Below are 16,415 nucleotides of genomic sequence, written 5' to 3'. Positions count from 1 at the left end.
TCATCAGATTCAACCGCTCAGGAAGGAGTCAGATGCACAGCCAATATTACCAAGTGTTCTTCGATAAACACACTGCATGCAATTACACACTTCCACCAAAGAGGTCTCCAAATCCACAAAACTTACATAGTGTAGCTTTAAGGATTTTTAAAGTGAGGCACACTGGATAAGTATTTCATGTCAATCATATTCTTCTCATTTATTTTAGGGCTACAAGGTCCAACTGATCACTGTAAACCAGGAGTGCTCAGTCTTGGTCCTGGATATGTACTACACTGCAGAGTTCGGCTCCAACCCTAATCTAATACACCTGATCCAGGTAAAGAATTTTTTTGGGGCATCTGAATATTAGAGCCAGTTGTATTCTTTCCAGGAACTCTTCAGGCTGGTAGATCTTCAGGACCAATATTTAGCACACTTGCTGACATTTTAGCTTTCAGCTTATTGTCTACCACTCAATGTAACACTCAGAAATCTGACAGCATAATTGTTTTCATCTACATTATTCAGATTCAGATTCCTTTATTGATCCCAGGGGAAAATTGCATTAGATTGACAACATGCCACATTTCCCATTTGCAAAATGTGCCTGTAATGTGATCATTCATAAGCTGCATGTGGAGCATTCAGTTCCATTAATGAAAACACAAAGTGAGATAATGATGTGTGTCATGCTTTAGAAAGGCATTCTTCCCTTTTAAAATGACTGTTTCTAAGAAACCGATAGTTTAATAAAGTCAGCATGGGTGATAAAGTCAGTGCTGATACCGATCTAGTGTATCATATTATTGCATCTACTACAGCTAAACTATTTTAAACTTTTAATCAGTTTCTATTTGTTTAACAAACAGCATTTCTTCCTTTTAGATCTGCTTGATCTGGGACTCAGCCTCAGCCTTTCTCAGCCTAGTTCTGTCAGCTGTATTGGGCATTGTTGCTGGACCTATTTGGCAGCTTGATTGGCTAATGATTGGGAGGAGCTACTGTAATCAAATAACAAAAGAGTGCAAATGTTGGTTCCATGCATGTATGCACCCCGGGACACAGGAGAGTAAGAGAGTCATATATAAACGCTGAACAGAACCAACAATAAACAAATTAATATATAAAATGGTCGTATTTTTAAATTCTGATTTTTTTAAACAGAATATTCTGAAAGAATCCTTCACCATTAAAAGAAAAAGGACACAGCAGATGTTCAAGTATTAATGAGCCTTCTGGTTACTTTGTGGAGCCACAATACCTAGTAGAAGATTGGAGAGGTGAGTGACTCATTACAGTGACACATAATATGCATCATTACAATGACAAAGTCCAAGATTCTTAATCAGTGATGGATGTTCTTGCTGCAGACTAGACAGTTCCATGTTCAACCAATTTTTCAGATGCCTTAAGATGTTGGTGGGCTATAGCATGTCACTACAGTTTTTATTGTTTATGCATTTAAAGAAATTGTGAACTTAATCCGCATTGTCACTTTCTTAGCCAATCAGAAGTGTCCTTTCGCTAATGTATTGGCACATGGCACATACAGATCTAATACAAAACAGAAGTTCATTGGACAACTGTGTAAAACAACGGCAAAACGTTTACTGTCAGTCTTACTGTTAGATGAGAAGTAACAGGCTGGGCTGTCATTATATAAAATGGACAGATGTACCTCCTTCTTCCACATTCTGTTATAGACAAGCCATGTTTGTTGATCTGCTCTATAACTATTTTGTCTGCATTTCCCTAAAAATTTGAGCTCAGTAAGGTCTGTACATAAGGCTATTTTGGGCCCCTCTTATGAAGTCTAACCTATGACTGGTGAATACTCAGACTCAGGGTTTGGCATCATTTTAGACATTTTAGTCTTGCCCTCCACCACCCTCACCTGAGTGTATAAAAACACAAAATAGAAGTGAATATATTTACTTTGGGTGGGAGGTTAAAGGTACATTGCACTAAAATGAATCTTAGGTAAAACTATCCATGAGACAAGAATAAGCTTCACATTGTGACAGTATTACACTTTAACACATTCTAAAACTGTTTACAGTACAGTAATATTAGGCTTATTACAAGGCATTGATATACAGCACTAATGAAGGCTGAAATCTGACAAACAGAATGTGTTTTTTTTTCTTGGTCAGAGTTTAGTGACTGATTCAAGACATTTACTCTTTTGAAAGTCAGTTGCAGTGTTTAATGGAAAAGTGGATGTTTGTGTTGTTTGTTTGAAATTTGCAAAGGAAAAGCTTTTTTTCTGTCCACTAAGCCTCTGTTTAGTATGATGTATTAACCCTTAAAAGGCCAAATTGTTTTATTTCATGCTTCTATGACCTAAGAATTACTCAGCCAGTTTGCACTGACATCCCTGTAGTTACTGAACAATAAGTCTTAGTATTTAAAAGCCTGGGATTTTAAGGTTGTAACTGTTGACAGAGAAAATATGACAGAGAAATGTGAAACAGAGGGAGAGAGAAGGCAAGAGATGTAGACAACAAGTGAGAGAATAGGGAGAGAGAGAGAGAAAGAGAGAGAGATAAAGAGAGAAAGAGACAGAGAGAGAGAATATATATGTATAGAGAGAGAGGGAGACAGAGACAGAGACAGAGAGAGAGAGAGAGAGAGAGAGAGAGAGAGAGAGAGAGAGTCCCACAGTTAATGAGGACTGGAAAACTGACAAGTTCATGTCCTCAGATGAAAGCCTTTCAATATCTGCTTTACTCCAGCAGAATTAGTTCCCATTCATTTACTATGACCACAACCTGTTAGAGTGGACAATAGTGGATTCACAAAATGGGCCTCCAGAAACATCCACTCCCTTTAGTCATGCATTCAATGGAATTAATTCCATTGACTAAGAAGGACAGTCAGCTTCATACAAGGTTAATACACACTTACACATAGTAATTCTACTTTCATAATCTTAACTAAGCCAAAACTACAAAGGAATATTTCTAGCTTTTTATTATTTTCAACAAAAGCCACATTTCCTACCAACCGGACATTTGTCCACCCACAAATACAAACACATACATGCAAACAAAAACCTGAAGCAATGACCTTCTCCGCAGTATTGATGAGAAAAACAATGGCTATAATCTCATCTTTCCTCAAGTTGACCCAAAAGCAGCTGACTCACTTCTTCTGTTCTGTTCTGAGGGTGAGAGTGGTTTCTGGTTTTCTAACCATTTACTTATATTCCCACACTAACACTGTTTACCTCACTCCATCCTCCAGGCTTGAGCTATATTTCTACAGTCAATGCATCAACATGTTAGCATGCGCATGCAAACACATACACATGTACAGATATTTTGCAAAGCAGGAGAATAGTACATACTAGATAAACTTTAAAAATAGCTTTATGTTCACTCTGACCTCCAAAACTAATAAAACACTATTCATTTGCCCATGGAACACCACTGATATGGGGTATTGTATTTATTTCATCCCTTTACTGCACAGCCTTGCCATTTGCCAACAATAACTTACTCATTTTTTGCCTGACTACAATATAAAGATCAGTTATGTCATGGTAAACTCATCACACATCACAAACAACAACTTTGCAAAAGTGTAAACACAATGTGTGGGAGGTTGCAATGTTATTTTCATAAAAAAATGTTTTACATGCAGCAAAATATAATTGTTGCCATATGGCAACAGCATGTGAAACCTGAACTCCAATTTGCAATCCATACAATGGGAGTAAATTAATATACTCCCATCCATATAGTCGTTTCTGACATTCCAAGTCAATATAATTATTTTCCTTTCAGTATTTTTTAAAACATGGTTGTTATGTGCATGTTGCTTTTCATTCTTGGATAATGAATGTGGCCTTAACCTACTGTCTCATTGTAAGCAGTACAGTTTTACTGTTTCATTCGTTATATATATCACTGCTTAAATTCCATGTTTCCTTTGTTTCAGTAAAAATAAGTACATATCCTCGATGGAAAACACACTTCTGCACATTTTAATTACTGTGTATTTGCTGAATTTAACTAATTTATTAGGGGGAAAAATTTAAACTGAAAATCTAACCCATGCAAAAGTTCTGGCATATTTCATATTTTTCCAATATGTTAAACTCATTCAGTCAATAGAAAATGTCCACTTCAACAAAAAATTTTAAGAGCAAAAATCATACATACATTTTTAGGTGTAATTCACAGTTAATTTCTTCTAATGTTTTTTTAGTATCATAATAAAAGTTTTGTTCTATTTGATGAACAGAATATCAAGTACATTAACAATGCAGTACAGAGTGCGATGTTAATGTGACAGACCTCTCACAAGTCAGTTGTACAACCGTAGACAGCAATCACAGTCTTATGAGGTCAGATTCATTACTATACTTTGGAAGAAATTAGTAATGTGTGAAACTCTGAGACATGCCACAAGTGGAATGCTGATTGCTCTCTCAGACCATGTAATTATTACAATTGCACATACAGCTATGATATGACAGTGGCATACTTGTTTTACCACAAAGTTTTTTTGCATGACACCTCCTTCTGCATTTAATCAGGAATTGCAATAAATTAATAATTATTGTATTATGTACAAAATAATTTTCAATTTATTGTCTTATTTACAGATAGATGCCATAATTTAAGGCTTAGACTTCAGTGGTAAGTATAAAAAAGAAAAGCCAAAATTAGCACATATTGCTGTTGGTCACAAAAGTTGGCCAAACTGCAACAAACTTGAAAAGATACATCTTCCTTATCATTTAATAGATGCTGACAAGACTTGATACACATGCTTCTGTTACAGTAAGGGATGATTAAAGTACAGATTAAGCCTCATTGTAGACCAAATAAAAGACCCCTTACTGAATATTCTTCCCTAGACCGTCCCTGCATACAGCGTGCAAAGAATCAAACATGATGGAAAGATCAGTACTGTACAAGCATAAACCCCTTCATCTGGATTTAATCAAGCAGTTCTCAAAAAGCAAGATGACTCTTAGGTCACTTATGTCTGTTTAGGGGAAACGCAACTTCAAACAGTGGAGATTTAGAAGCAGACAGCGTTTTGGGGAGGTCTCTGTGTGGTTGGGCACTCCGCATTGTTGTGGTTTGAGGAAAGCCATGGTGAATTCACCATATTGCTGTCTTTAGGCACAGTTTCAAGTATCGTTGCCATCTCACTCCTTACTGAAAATGTAGCACAAAACCTCTGCAGTCTTTAGGAATGGTGTGTAAAAAATCACTCAGATCAGCACAGGACGCTAATATAAAACACATGTCATTTTTCACTCTTACAGTTTCATAACTATATCAAAGGGAGAAACAGACTAGTTGAAATTCAGGGAAATAACTCAGAACGTGATGATTGCAATCAATTACAATTAGTGGTGTAGGCTCCTAAAAACTCTCGACGTGGTTACTGAGTCCTGGAACTGTTTAAAAAGAGGAAAGCCTGCTTGCTCTCTGAATCTTTCTTCATGTGTTCAGCTTTTTTACTGACACAGCAAAAAATAAAATTAAACACAGCTTGAGTTCAGGGATCTACAAGCTTATAGCAGTTCTTTATAAATTCAATCATGCTAAACACAAAATTCATGCTTTTTATATCACATACAGTTCTCTCACAATGTTAGATATCTTTTGAATAATTCCATAAAATTTTCATACTGAGCAAAAGTCAGAGACCACCCTTTCACTGATGTAATGTCCAGTTAAAATGATCATGAAATCAAAGTGTCAGGAAAAAAATCAGGAAACAAATTTTACAGAAAGTTGCACAGAAGCTTCATTGTAAGTTTAATTTTTTACAGAGACTTGCTTTCAGTTTTCCAGAGAAATCTGCAGGCATATTTTTTCCACTCATTCAAAGTTCAGTCTTATAAGTTAGTTGCATTTGCCGCTTCTCATGATTCATTGCAATTAATTCCAATAGCAAAATTCCATTCAGGCCTTACAGCCTTACTCCACATCTTAGATGTCCAGTTTCAGTTTTTTTAGTTTCTTCGTAACATCTTGACAGCTACACAACCTTTCAGACTCATAGTGTTGAGTTGTCTTCTCACAGTGGAAGGATGGACAGAAACACTTGTGATTTTTCCTGAAGTAAGACGAGAGATTGATTTACTCCCCTCTCGCAAACATAAAAAGCTGTTTTGGAAGGTCTTTAAGGCTTGCATGGGTGTTAGTAGTGCCATTTTGTCTATATCTATATCCAGTTTTCACTTATGTTCCTTTTACTGTCAGATTTCTTTCAATGATAAGTTATTTTACACCTCCTCAGAAATACCTCTTTTAGCCATGCACATGAAAAAGAACTTTGAAGGCAGCTATGTTGTGTCTGGGTAGCTGCTTGTCTGAATGTTTGAGTCTATTTGCAGGGGAACAGAACGTCATTGAGAGATTTGAGAACAGCTTTTATTGAGAGGGCACAGCTCTAACTTGTTGCTTTTAAGATTGGGAGGGTGTGGAAGATTTACACTGCACGGACAAAATAAATTCAAATCAATTTAACATTACATAGTGTCGGTTGCTCTTGTGTCATTTTCTGTTAGATATATGTTGCCTTTTTTTCTGACACTGAAAAAGTAACTTAATAACCCTTTTGACTGGAAATGAAAGAACTGACAGGGTGGTCTCTGACTTCTGCACGCTCAGCATCTGTTAAGAAGTATATGTGAGCAAACTGTCAGTGCATGAAGAGAGAAAGAACAGAGATACAGAAGAGTACATCCACCAAGCAGTTGAGGATGACTAAACCTTTTTTTTCTTGGAGTAGTCTCCTGTATTTTCAATGCATAAGCTATAATTGGTAACTTATAATTTTATAATTTTCTTATAATTCTAAGTTATAATTGATAATCATCTGGAAGTAAATACATATGCTACTGTACCATGATACATGGGCTTTTTCCTTTCACTTTCCTTCACTTTCTCTGGTGTTATTCTTTAGATTCTAAAAAAATGGTGTAGTATTCTGTTAAATATTTCTCACTCGTAGCTTATTGAAGCAAAAAAAAAATCTGTATAGCAGAATTCACATTTATACCTCACTTATAGATTTACAAAAAGTCTTATTTAACTAATCTGTCATATTCTAATATCCACTGCAATAATTTAATACTTTGTTACTTTGTGTTTTCTGAAACTTTATGCAAAGTTTTTCTCCTGAAACAGTCAGTATTGTGTATATATGTTCTAATACTGTGAGTTGTTGGTCTGCGTTTTAGTAACTTTTAGTGCCCAACAAGTTTAATTTGATTATATTTCAAATATAATACCAGATCAGATCAGAATGGTTGTGAAACTACAGCACAGGTCAAGCTTTGGTTTTTAATGGTAATGTAATGGTGCCCTTCTCATCATCACTGTTTTTTGTGGTTGGGGAAAAATTATTGCAGATTTTCCAAAACTACTGCAGTGGAAGCCACATCAGCTCTATGCTTACATTCAAAGTCATGGTTTCCATCACATTTATGGAAATTACATAATTATCAAGCCATAATAGAAAACAGAGGGGAATTATACAGGAGAGTTTTACAAACCACAAGATCAATGTTGTGACCATGCATGTAGCCAAATACTGAATGCAACAAAACCTAAATACAAAAAGCTACATGAAAGAGTATGACAAAACAGAATATATCTATGGCACCATTCATAGAGCACAGAGACACATTGTGCTGTGGAATCTGGAGCAGCATCGCTCACTGACCCACACTTTCACACTCATTCACCAGCTCCTTTGATTATCCCTGTCAGGAGCCCCCAAACATATGGTCATTTTTCAGAAGAGAATGTGACCGCCCTGATGTCTCTCTTTTGATTTTCCTCCATGTTGCTAAAGGTGGGCTGACTAATCCATGCAGACAAACGGGTGATGGCCCTGATGGACTTGTTAGCAGTGGTAGTGTGGGGACTGGTTGTCGTCCAGGGAGACCAGCTGAAGCAGGCCCATGTTCCTCTACTGCCACATCGGCCGTTTGTGGTAGTTTGGAATGCACCCACTGAATCTTGCCGTCTACGATTTAAGGTGGAATATGAGTCATACAAAGATTAATTTTTTTTTAAAAATGTGGCAAAAACTTAAAGGATGGTTGAGGTTTCTGCAAAACAGGACACACTACTTTTCATAACAAAAAACGGTGCAATATTCTGTTAAATATTTGTCATAGCTTACTGAAACAAAAGAGATGGAAGTTCAGAATCCTGTTAATGTAAAATGTAAATTCTGTACCTGACTATATAAATAATTGTGTAATATTCAGTGACAAGCTGTGGCTATCAGAGCTAAGCTTTCAGTTTCTAATTTCAATAAAATCCCATAAGTGCCCTTATAGTGTTCTAGTAGTGTATGTTAACGCTAAGCTAACAATGATTCACATGACCTTTTTGGGTCATTCTAGATTAAACACAAATGCTTGTTTTACTTGAAGCTTTTAAGAGAGAATAAGATATTTTACATTGTATGTTGCAGTTTTAGAGTAACTCAGCGTAGCGCCCCCCACTGTTTTCCAGTGACTGAAATGCACTGGTCATGCTACTACTGGTGTTCACTGTCAGTGATGTATCTATAACTTTGAGAAGGCCTAGAGTGATGTTTCTCACAAAATTGGTCCCACCCATTGTAAATCAAATCATGATTTGTTGATTCCAGTGTTATTGTTAGTGGTTAATCTACCTTCAGAAAGGCAGCTTCACTCTCTAGCTCATCTGTAGCAACCATCCCATTTTCAAGTAATCCAGCAAATTGCCATTTTTTTGGGTTTGTGCTGCTACAGTGATGATGTCAGCAGTGCATGCTTTCAAAACAAACTGAGACCCTGTGTGCCTGAAATCTCTCCCATTCCAGTTCTTATCAGAAACAGAAAGAACAGGGTGTACATGTCAGATAATGTGAATGTATCCAATCTGCAATGTGTAAAATGTTGGTCATGGCTACTGGAGCAAAGCATGCAGGTAAAGATAAAGATTATTTTATTTTATTAGGGAATAGCAATGAGAGGCACAGACTAGCTGCCTATCTGCATTCAAAAGCTCTAAAGAACCAACACATAACCTTGGTGTACTGATGGAGTGGGATGTCAGTTTTAGCAGTCATGTTTAGTCAGTTTAGTCAGTTACTAAATCACCTTAAGAACATTAAAAGGTTCTAGATTTTCTGACTAAAGCAGACATGGAGAAACTCATCCATGCCTTTATTTGTAGCTGCATTGGTTACTGTAATGGTCTCCTAACGGGACTCCCAAAGAAGGCCAAATAACTTGAGTTAATTCAAAATGTGGCTGCCAGAGTTCTCACTAGTAGAAGAAGGAACCACATCACCCCATTCTTAAAATTTTATGCACTGTCTACTAGTATGTTACTGAATAGACTTTAGGTACTGTTACTGATCTATAAATTGCTTGAGGCTGTACCAGCACATTTATTTGATATGCTGTAGTTTAAAACATTGTTAGCTCTACTGCACTTCTCTCGTGTAAGTGCACTTATTGGGTATTTCAAGAATGTAACCTTCTTGTTTCAAACCAAAACATAACAATTCGATAAGAGTATCACTACAATACTTAAAAATACAAATACAATACTTTAATATAACCTACACAAAACAATTTACAAATATAAACTAATAATTGTTAATATTTTATTTAAAAATTTACTATTTTTTATTTCACAGACAACATTTTCTTTAAAGGTCTGAGCTTTCCCCATTGGTAATTATATAAACACATTTAAACAGTAGTACAGCACAACAGCAGTAATAGCTCTATACTAAAAATAAAAATCTACTAAAACTGCTTTTGTCTCTTTCGAAAGGTGGATCTGGACTTGAGTGTCTTTGACATTGTTGCTAACCACAATGAAACACTGAGTGGGCCAAACGTCACTATCTTCTACCATAGTCACCTGGGCTACTACCCCTACTACACCAGCTCTGGAGTTCCTGTCAATGGAGGTCTGCCCCAAAACCAGAGCCTCAGCAAGCACCTTAATAAGGCCAGAGCTGATATTGACAAGCTCATTCCATTCAAAGACTTCCGTGGGCTTGGTGTCATTGACTGGGAAAACTGGCGTCCTCAGTGGGTTCGCAACTGGGGCTCCAAGGACATCTACCGGAACAAATCCAAGGAGCTAATAAAGAAGACCCATCCTGGCTGGCCACAAAGCAAAGTGGAACATGAAGCAAAGGAGACCTTTGAGAAAGCTGGACAGGCTTTTATGAACTCAACTCTTCTGCTGGCAGAGAGTCGCCGGCCACATGGTCTCTGGGGCTTTTACCTGTTTCCAGACTGTTACAACTATGGCTACAAGCAGCACCCTCATCGCTACACAGGAGAGTGCCCTAATGTGGAGCATGTGCGTAATGACCATCTCATGTGGCTTTGGAAGGAAAGCACAGCACTGTATCCATCCATATACTTGGACTATGAGCTGAAGTCTTCATCCAACACTGTTAAGTTTGTACACTATCGTGTCAAGGAGGCCATGAGAATTGCTTCAATCGCACGGAATGACTTCACTCTGCCTGTGTTTGTGTACTCCAGACCTTTTTATGCCTACACCTTTACTGTGCTGTCTGAGGTGAGAGAATAATGGAACATAAATACATAATATGATTTACAACAAAAGAGGTGTGTAGAGTAGCTTAAACCTCAGTGGTGAACAATGATTATCAGAGTTAGGTATTCAGTGTGGTCCATAAATAAATAAACATCTCTACAATCATTTCTGCTAGCACTCCTATGAGATTCCAGTAGTAGGCTAGCCCTAAACTAACAGCAGTTCATAAAGAGCGTGGTTGGCTCTTCTAATTTAAATAGGATATTTGAAGCTTGTAAAAGACATTTTGCATGTTTTACTTAAAGCTTGTAATGGGCATGTTAACATATCAACACTGTCAGGACAAACCTTCATATCTCCAAAATGGTAACTTTACAAGAGAAGGAAAAAATGTTCTTAACTTTAAATAAGAGTTAATTGAGCAACATTTTTAAAATCATTTTGGAGCATTTCTATTGGTCCACATATCATCACATTTTAACAAAAAAATGAAAAACAAAAAACAGAGATGCATGATACACTGATATTTTGCATAATACATTAATATATTTTACCCTGTAACAGTTTTACAATGCCTTTTTCATTAAAGAGCCTTGACACAGAGCTGCCCCTGTTTTCAATTTGTAAAAATGGTGTGAAACACATTGGTCAGGCAACCACTCGTACTTGATGACAATGACTTATCTAGGACTTTCAGAAGACCTAGAGTGACATTTTTTCTTTTTACAAATTTGGTCCCAGTAATTATGTTATGTTTCACTGATATGTTAGGCCTTCAGTTCAGCTCCTTAAGTCCTAACCAATTAGAGAGCTCTCTTGGCTGTATCCACTAGCCTATTCTCCATTTGGTGTTTCAAAAATTTGATAGTGAAGTAACAGTGTAACTACCATATCTGCAGGATTAAATATAACAAGCATGGTGATGATTAAATTAAAATTAACTGAAAATTTGTTCCCCATTGCAAAGCCAATAAGTGTTGCCATTTGAGAAACTAAAGAACCTTTCCAAGAAATCACTTGAGTAGGCATACTGCACAGTGGATCTTCAATACATCCAGCACAGGAAGGGAAGTTTATTAGGAGCTATCTTTTCTCTTTTTGATGTGCTCTTAGCATAAAATACAGTGATGAAGGTCCAGTATCAGAATTGTGACCAATCACAGAGAGGAACAGATGCTGTCACAAACATAGTCAAAATAATGAAAAAATACCTTCCACATAAATTCTACTTGAGTAGAAGTAGAAGCAAAATGTGAAAACAGTAAAGATATTATGCATCCATCACATTTCATCTGAGTGCATGTAAATGAGGAAATGTAGTTACTGCACACCTCTGATAAACTCATTTTACCATACTGTAAACCTTCCAATATTCATTTTGATCACTAATTCAGTAACATCTATGGTGTAGACCTTAACATATACTGCATCGTTGTGCATGTAACCTGCTGCCAAGACGAAGAATCTTTGTAGCCACTCTTACTCCTACAAAGCATATGGAAAGCATCAAAAGCACAGATTGTTTTAATCACTGGTCTAGTACTTGATTGAAACCGTCTCTGAAACTGCTCCACTCCTAAACATCTTGAATGCCTGAGATATGGTAAAACACTCATGTGTCATGTAATTATGAATGGAATGTTATAGATCAGGGCTGGTACAGGAACAATAATATTTTGTATTTGATTGGCTTATCTACAGTTATATATCTTGAGGAACATGAAGATTATGCTGGAATTTAATGTCACAACCAATATTACTTTCATATGTTCTTATTGATAGTGTGTTTCACTCCTGGAACTGCCCATAGCAAACAAATGGTTGGTCTCTAAAGCAGTATAGTTTCTAATCAAGCTATAAACAGGTTAACAAATACGAAAATTTCTTCCTTCTACAGTCATAACTGTGTGCTGTTGAATTAAACTGATTGAACTCTTTACAGAGTGATCTGGTCCACACCATAGGAGAAAGTGCAGCACTGGGAGCAGCTGGAGTGGTCCTGTGGGGTTCATCAGAGTATGCTCGATCTCAGGTAAATATCACTAATATGGAACAGATTTAGTTGCATGTCACCAAAATCAAGTTGGACTGAGCTTCTCTGCAGTCTTGCCATGCACTGACAGAGAGTGTGTCTGCTTATAAACCTGAGGGTCTTGACTAATGAGATTTGGTATTAAAAACATATGGGAGAACCAGTTCATTCAACATTCACTTAGGCACTTTCAGCATTCATGACCAACTTTCAGTTAAGGCAGTTTAATCAGCTGGTGGACCTCCAGCAAAAATGTGACTGCAAATTTTTCACTACAGTTGAAATTTCATTTTGTATTTGATGTGATGTTGAGATATTTGAGATCATGTTTCTGGTTAACAAGTTAAACGAACAAGCCTGTGGTCTCAGTAAAATAAATGACATTCTCATTTAAATGCATATAACACTGAATTACAGGACAAATGTTATTAATTAGAATATGAATAAATTAAACAAAAACAAATAAGACAAAGTGAAAATTAAACTACCATTCAACTTTATTACTCAGGTTATCAACAGTGTTGTGGTTAGGGTTAGGTTTTGGGTTGAAGTTAAGGTTAGGTTTAGCACTAGATGACATTTAACTTAATGTTCAGTTACAATTAGTAGACATTTAATTGAATGTTAGTAAGCTTCTACAAAGTGTCTACAGTTACCTTGAACTCTAAAAATATACGGTTTAACTTTAACATTTGATTAAATGTAGATGACACATCACTTCTACTGTATATTGTCGCTGTCAGGACAAAACCCTGTATCTCCATTTTTCAGTATTTTTTGCCACAATTTTAAATTCCCAGCTGTCCTTTACTTTGTGTCAAAAGTTCATGATAAATGGTCTGACAGAATATGTCCAAACAACTTGGAATAAATAATTTCTCCATTATATTCTATTAAAACATAAAACGGGGATCAAGGAGGCGGACACATATGCGGAGATAAGCGACTTTTAAGGGCAAATCCAGGGTCGTGGTTGATACAGTCCAGGTTCAAATGGCCAATATGGATGTATGGAGAATCAGACATGATGACAAACACAGGAAAATTACGGGGGTTGGAGGAACGAACACTAAACAAAACCAACAGCACACACCTCAAACAACAAACAACATCCCAAACAATAAACAACAAAGACCAGCCAATACAAGGGGCAAACACAATGCTTAAATACAACAGGGATGATGAGCGACAGGTGGAAACAATCGGGGGCGGAGTCACAAAACAAGGGGACGGACTAGACGGAAAAACAAATGCATGCGGACAATCAAAAAGTAAACAGAAAAAGCACATGGAGTAGTGGGAGGAGCCAACTGTGACATCTCCAGTAAGGTTTTTGGACATGAGGTTTGGTTTCAACAGCAACGATATGTACCATTTGTCCAATATGCGCTGTTGGAAATCACCAAATGTGACATCGCATCAATGTTGTAACTCAACCAGAAATAGTATAATTCCAGTCATGTTCATGAGGCTGATGATGTGAGGGTTGTCATCACTATATGACAGTGATGTGGTACTGCCAAGCTATACATGCTTATTATGTGGTTTCATTCATTTCCTGTTTACAGAAAGCATAAGGATGAGAATAAATTGACTAACCTTAGAGCTCGGACAATGTAAATTCCCAGATTTATAACATAATAAGGCTTATTATTTAGTATTTACTTGGAAACCAGTGCAAAATAGCAAAGATAGAAGAAATGAATAGAATCATGGACCCACTGGGATTTTGTCATTTAAAGGGTTAACCCTCCAAAATCTAAGACTTATAACATACTAAGTTTATTATTCAGCAATTACAGGCACTTTAGTGCCAACTAACTGAGCTATTCTTAGGTTATAGAAGTGTGTAATAAAACTGGCCTGTTAAGGGGGTTAAAATCCCATTAGCATTTTCTCTTTGCAGGAAGGCACAATAGTGTGAATCTTTATACTTTGAGTCTTTGTCTCCTACTAAAGAAAGAGGACATGTTTTTGAAAGTCCTGATTTAAACCTTCGGTCATGTTTTTACACTGTGTAATAGGTATTTTCAGTTCAGTAAGCACAAACCATACCAGAATAGTTTGTTGACATTTGACTACTGAATTTTGCTTATGTTACTGCAGAGAAACTGTCTAACAGTGAAAAAATACATTGACGGACCACTTGGACATTACATCATCAACGTAACCTCTGCAGCAAAGCTGTGTAGCAAGGCCCTGTGCAAGAAGAACGGTAAATGTGTACGCAAAAGTCTGGACTCTGGAGCTTACCTGCATCTGAGCCCACGCTTCTTTAACATTCAGCTCAACCGAGGAAGCCGCGTGCCACGCTACCACGTGAGTGGACACCTCAACCACCATGACATTCTGGACATGAAGCACAAGTTTACCTGCCAGTGTTACCAGGGCTGGACGGGTATCTACTGCGAGATGCCGCAGCTGGCACACCCGCTGCCTCCCCGCACAAAGGATAGTTTCCTGGTGGAGCTGCTGCTCGTGCTGTCTCTTCATTTCTCCTGTCTGTCCGTCATCATGTTTCTGGGGTTCTGTCTCATCATCAAGTGTCTCATCTTATAACTTGTGCTGCTGAAGAGAAACAGCACTGGATATATTCTTGGATATTTAGATTTGACATGTGGAAATAATGTATCATGAACTGTAATATAAACATTCTGTGTCAGTAGTTATTCAAAATGTGAAAACATTACAAATGGAAATGGAAAGGTTGCCTTTTAAATGAACTCTGTAACATGGAAAACTTTACATCTAGTGGTACATTCACTAACATTCACTGACACCTCTTTAGTTAAATGAACTGCCTATACAATGTGACTATTGACTGACCAACTCATACATCTACAATTGTTTGTCACTGTCCAAATACTTTTAGCAAGGCATCTGTGTGTGTGTGTTGTAGGGCTGTGGTCAAGACCATAATTGTTGAGTCCAAGACAAATATGACTAGTCATGACTGAATCAAGACCAAACTAAAGGGGGCTGAGACAAGTGGGAATGAGAGTGAGACCGGGTGAAGAATAATCCAAATCGAGTGCTTTTTGAGAGCAAGTCTTAACTAGTCTTATCTGCTTCAAGTACAAATTACTGCAAAAATGTAAGGGAAACATTTTCTTTCCTGGAAAAAAAATTAAAAAACAACTCCATAAATTTAAATAATAATAAAGTACCTCCTGATCTACTTAAAAACACAAAAGTTTCAAAGCATTAAACACCTGCTCTAAATGACTGCACAGAAAATGCCAACTTTGAGTGGATGTAACCAATGCACAAATAATGAAACATGAAAATTTTATTAAAAGTAACAGCCTATCTAGTTCAGTCTTAATAGCTTAATTAAGTCATTTAATTTACATGCCTGCTTCAACGCTTCAACACTCACGTGGGCAATGACAGTGAGACCTGGAGGGGTGTGATTGGGAGGAATGGCCTCTCTGATCTGAACCAGAGTGGTGTTCAGTTTTTGGACTTCTGTGCAAACCACAGTTTGTCCATCACGAACACCATGTTTGAACACAAGGATGTCCACAAGTGCACATGGCACCAGGACACCCTAGGCCACAGTGATTGACTTTGTAGTCATGTCATCGGACTTGCGGCCATGTGTTTTGGACACTCGGGTAAAGAGAGGAGCTGAGCTGTCAACTGATCACCACCTGGTGGTGAGTTGGATCAGGTGGTGGGAAAGGTGCCAGTCAGACTAGGCAAACCCAAACGTATAGTGAGGGTTTGCTGGGAACGTCTGGCAGAAGAACCTGTCAAATTGATCTTCAACTCACATCTCCGTCAGAACTTTGACCAGATATCGGGGTAGGTGAGGGACATTGACTCAGAATGGGCCATGTTCTGCTCCTCCATTG

General features: G+C 37.3%; 1 protein-coding gene across 1 annotated transcript; it reads left to right on the top strand.

Annotated features, from left to right (window-relative positions):
* Positions 1 to 1,111: 1,111 nt before the first annotated feature.
* hyal6 (hyaluronoglucosaminidase 6) lies at positions 1,112 to 15,983 on the top strand. The gene is made up of 5 exons (XM_017713623.2): positions 1,112 to 1,262; positions 7,813 to 7,998; positions 9,783 to 10,547; positions 12,469 to 12,558; positions 14,665 to 15,983. Exons 2-5 carry the CDS (start codon positions 7,846 to 7,848, stop codon positions 15,115 to 15,117), a joined length of 1,461 nt encoding a protein of 486 aa, XP_017569112.1. The 5' UTR covers positions 1,112 to 1,262; positions 7,813 to 7,845; the 3' UTR covers positions 15,118 to 15,983.
* Positions 15,984 to 16,415: the final 432 nt, after the last annotated feature.

This window comes from Pygocentrus nattereri, chromosome 11 (genome assembly GCF_015220715.1).
Source record: "Pygocentrus nattereri isolate fPygNat1 chromosome 11, fPygNat1.pri, whole genome shotgun sequence".
Lineage (NCBI taxonomy): Eukaryota > Metazoa > Chordata > Actinopteri > Characiformes > Serrasalmidae > Pygocentrus > Pygocentrus nattereri.
Note: the sequence above shows the minus strand (reverse complement) of the source record. Positions and strands in the feature narration are given on the sequence as shown.

Coding starts and splice junctions, on each gene's coding strand:
- hyal6 (XM_017713623.2), top strand. CDS start 7,846: ATGGCCCTGATGGACTTGTTAGCAGTGGTAGTGTGGGGACTGGTTGTC. Junction 7,999..9,782: donor CTTGCCGTCTACGATTTAAG/GTGGAATATGAG, acceptor CTCTTTCGAAAG/GTGGATCTGGACTTGAGTGT. Junction 12,559..14,664: donor CAGAGTATGCTCGATCTCAG/GTAAATATCACT, acceptor ATGTTACTGCAG/AGAAACTGTCTAACAGTGAA.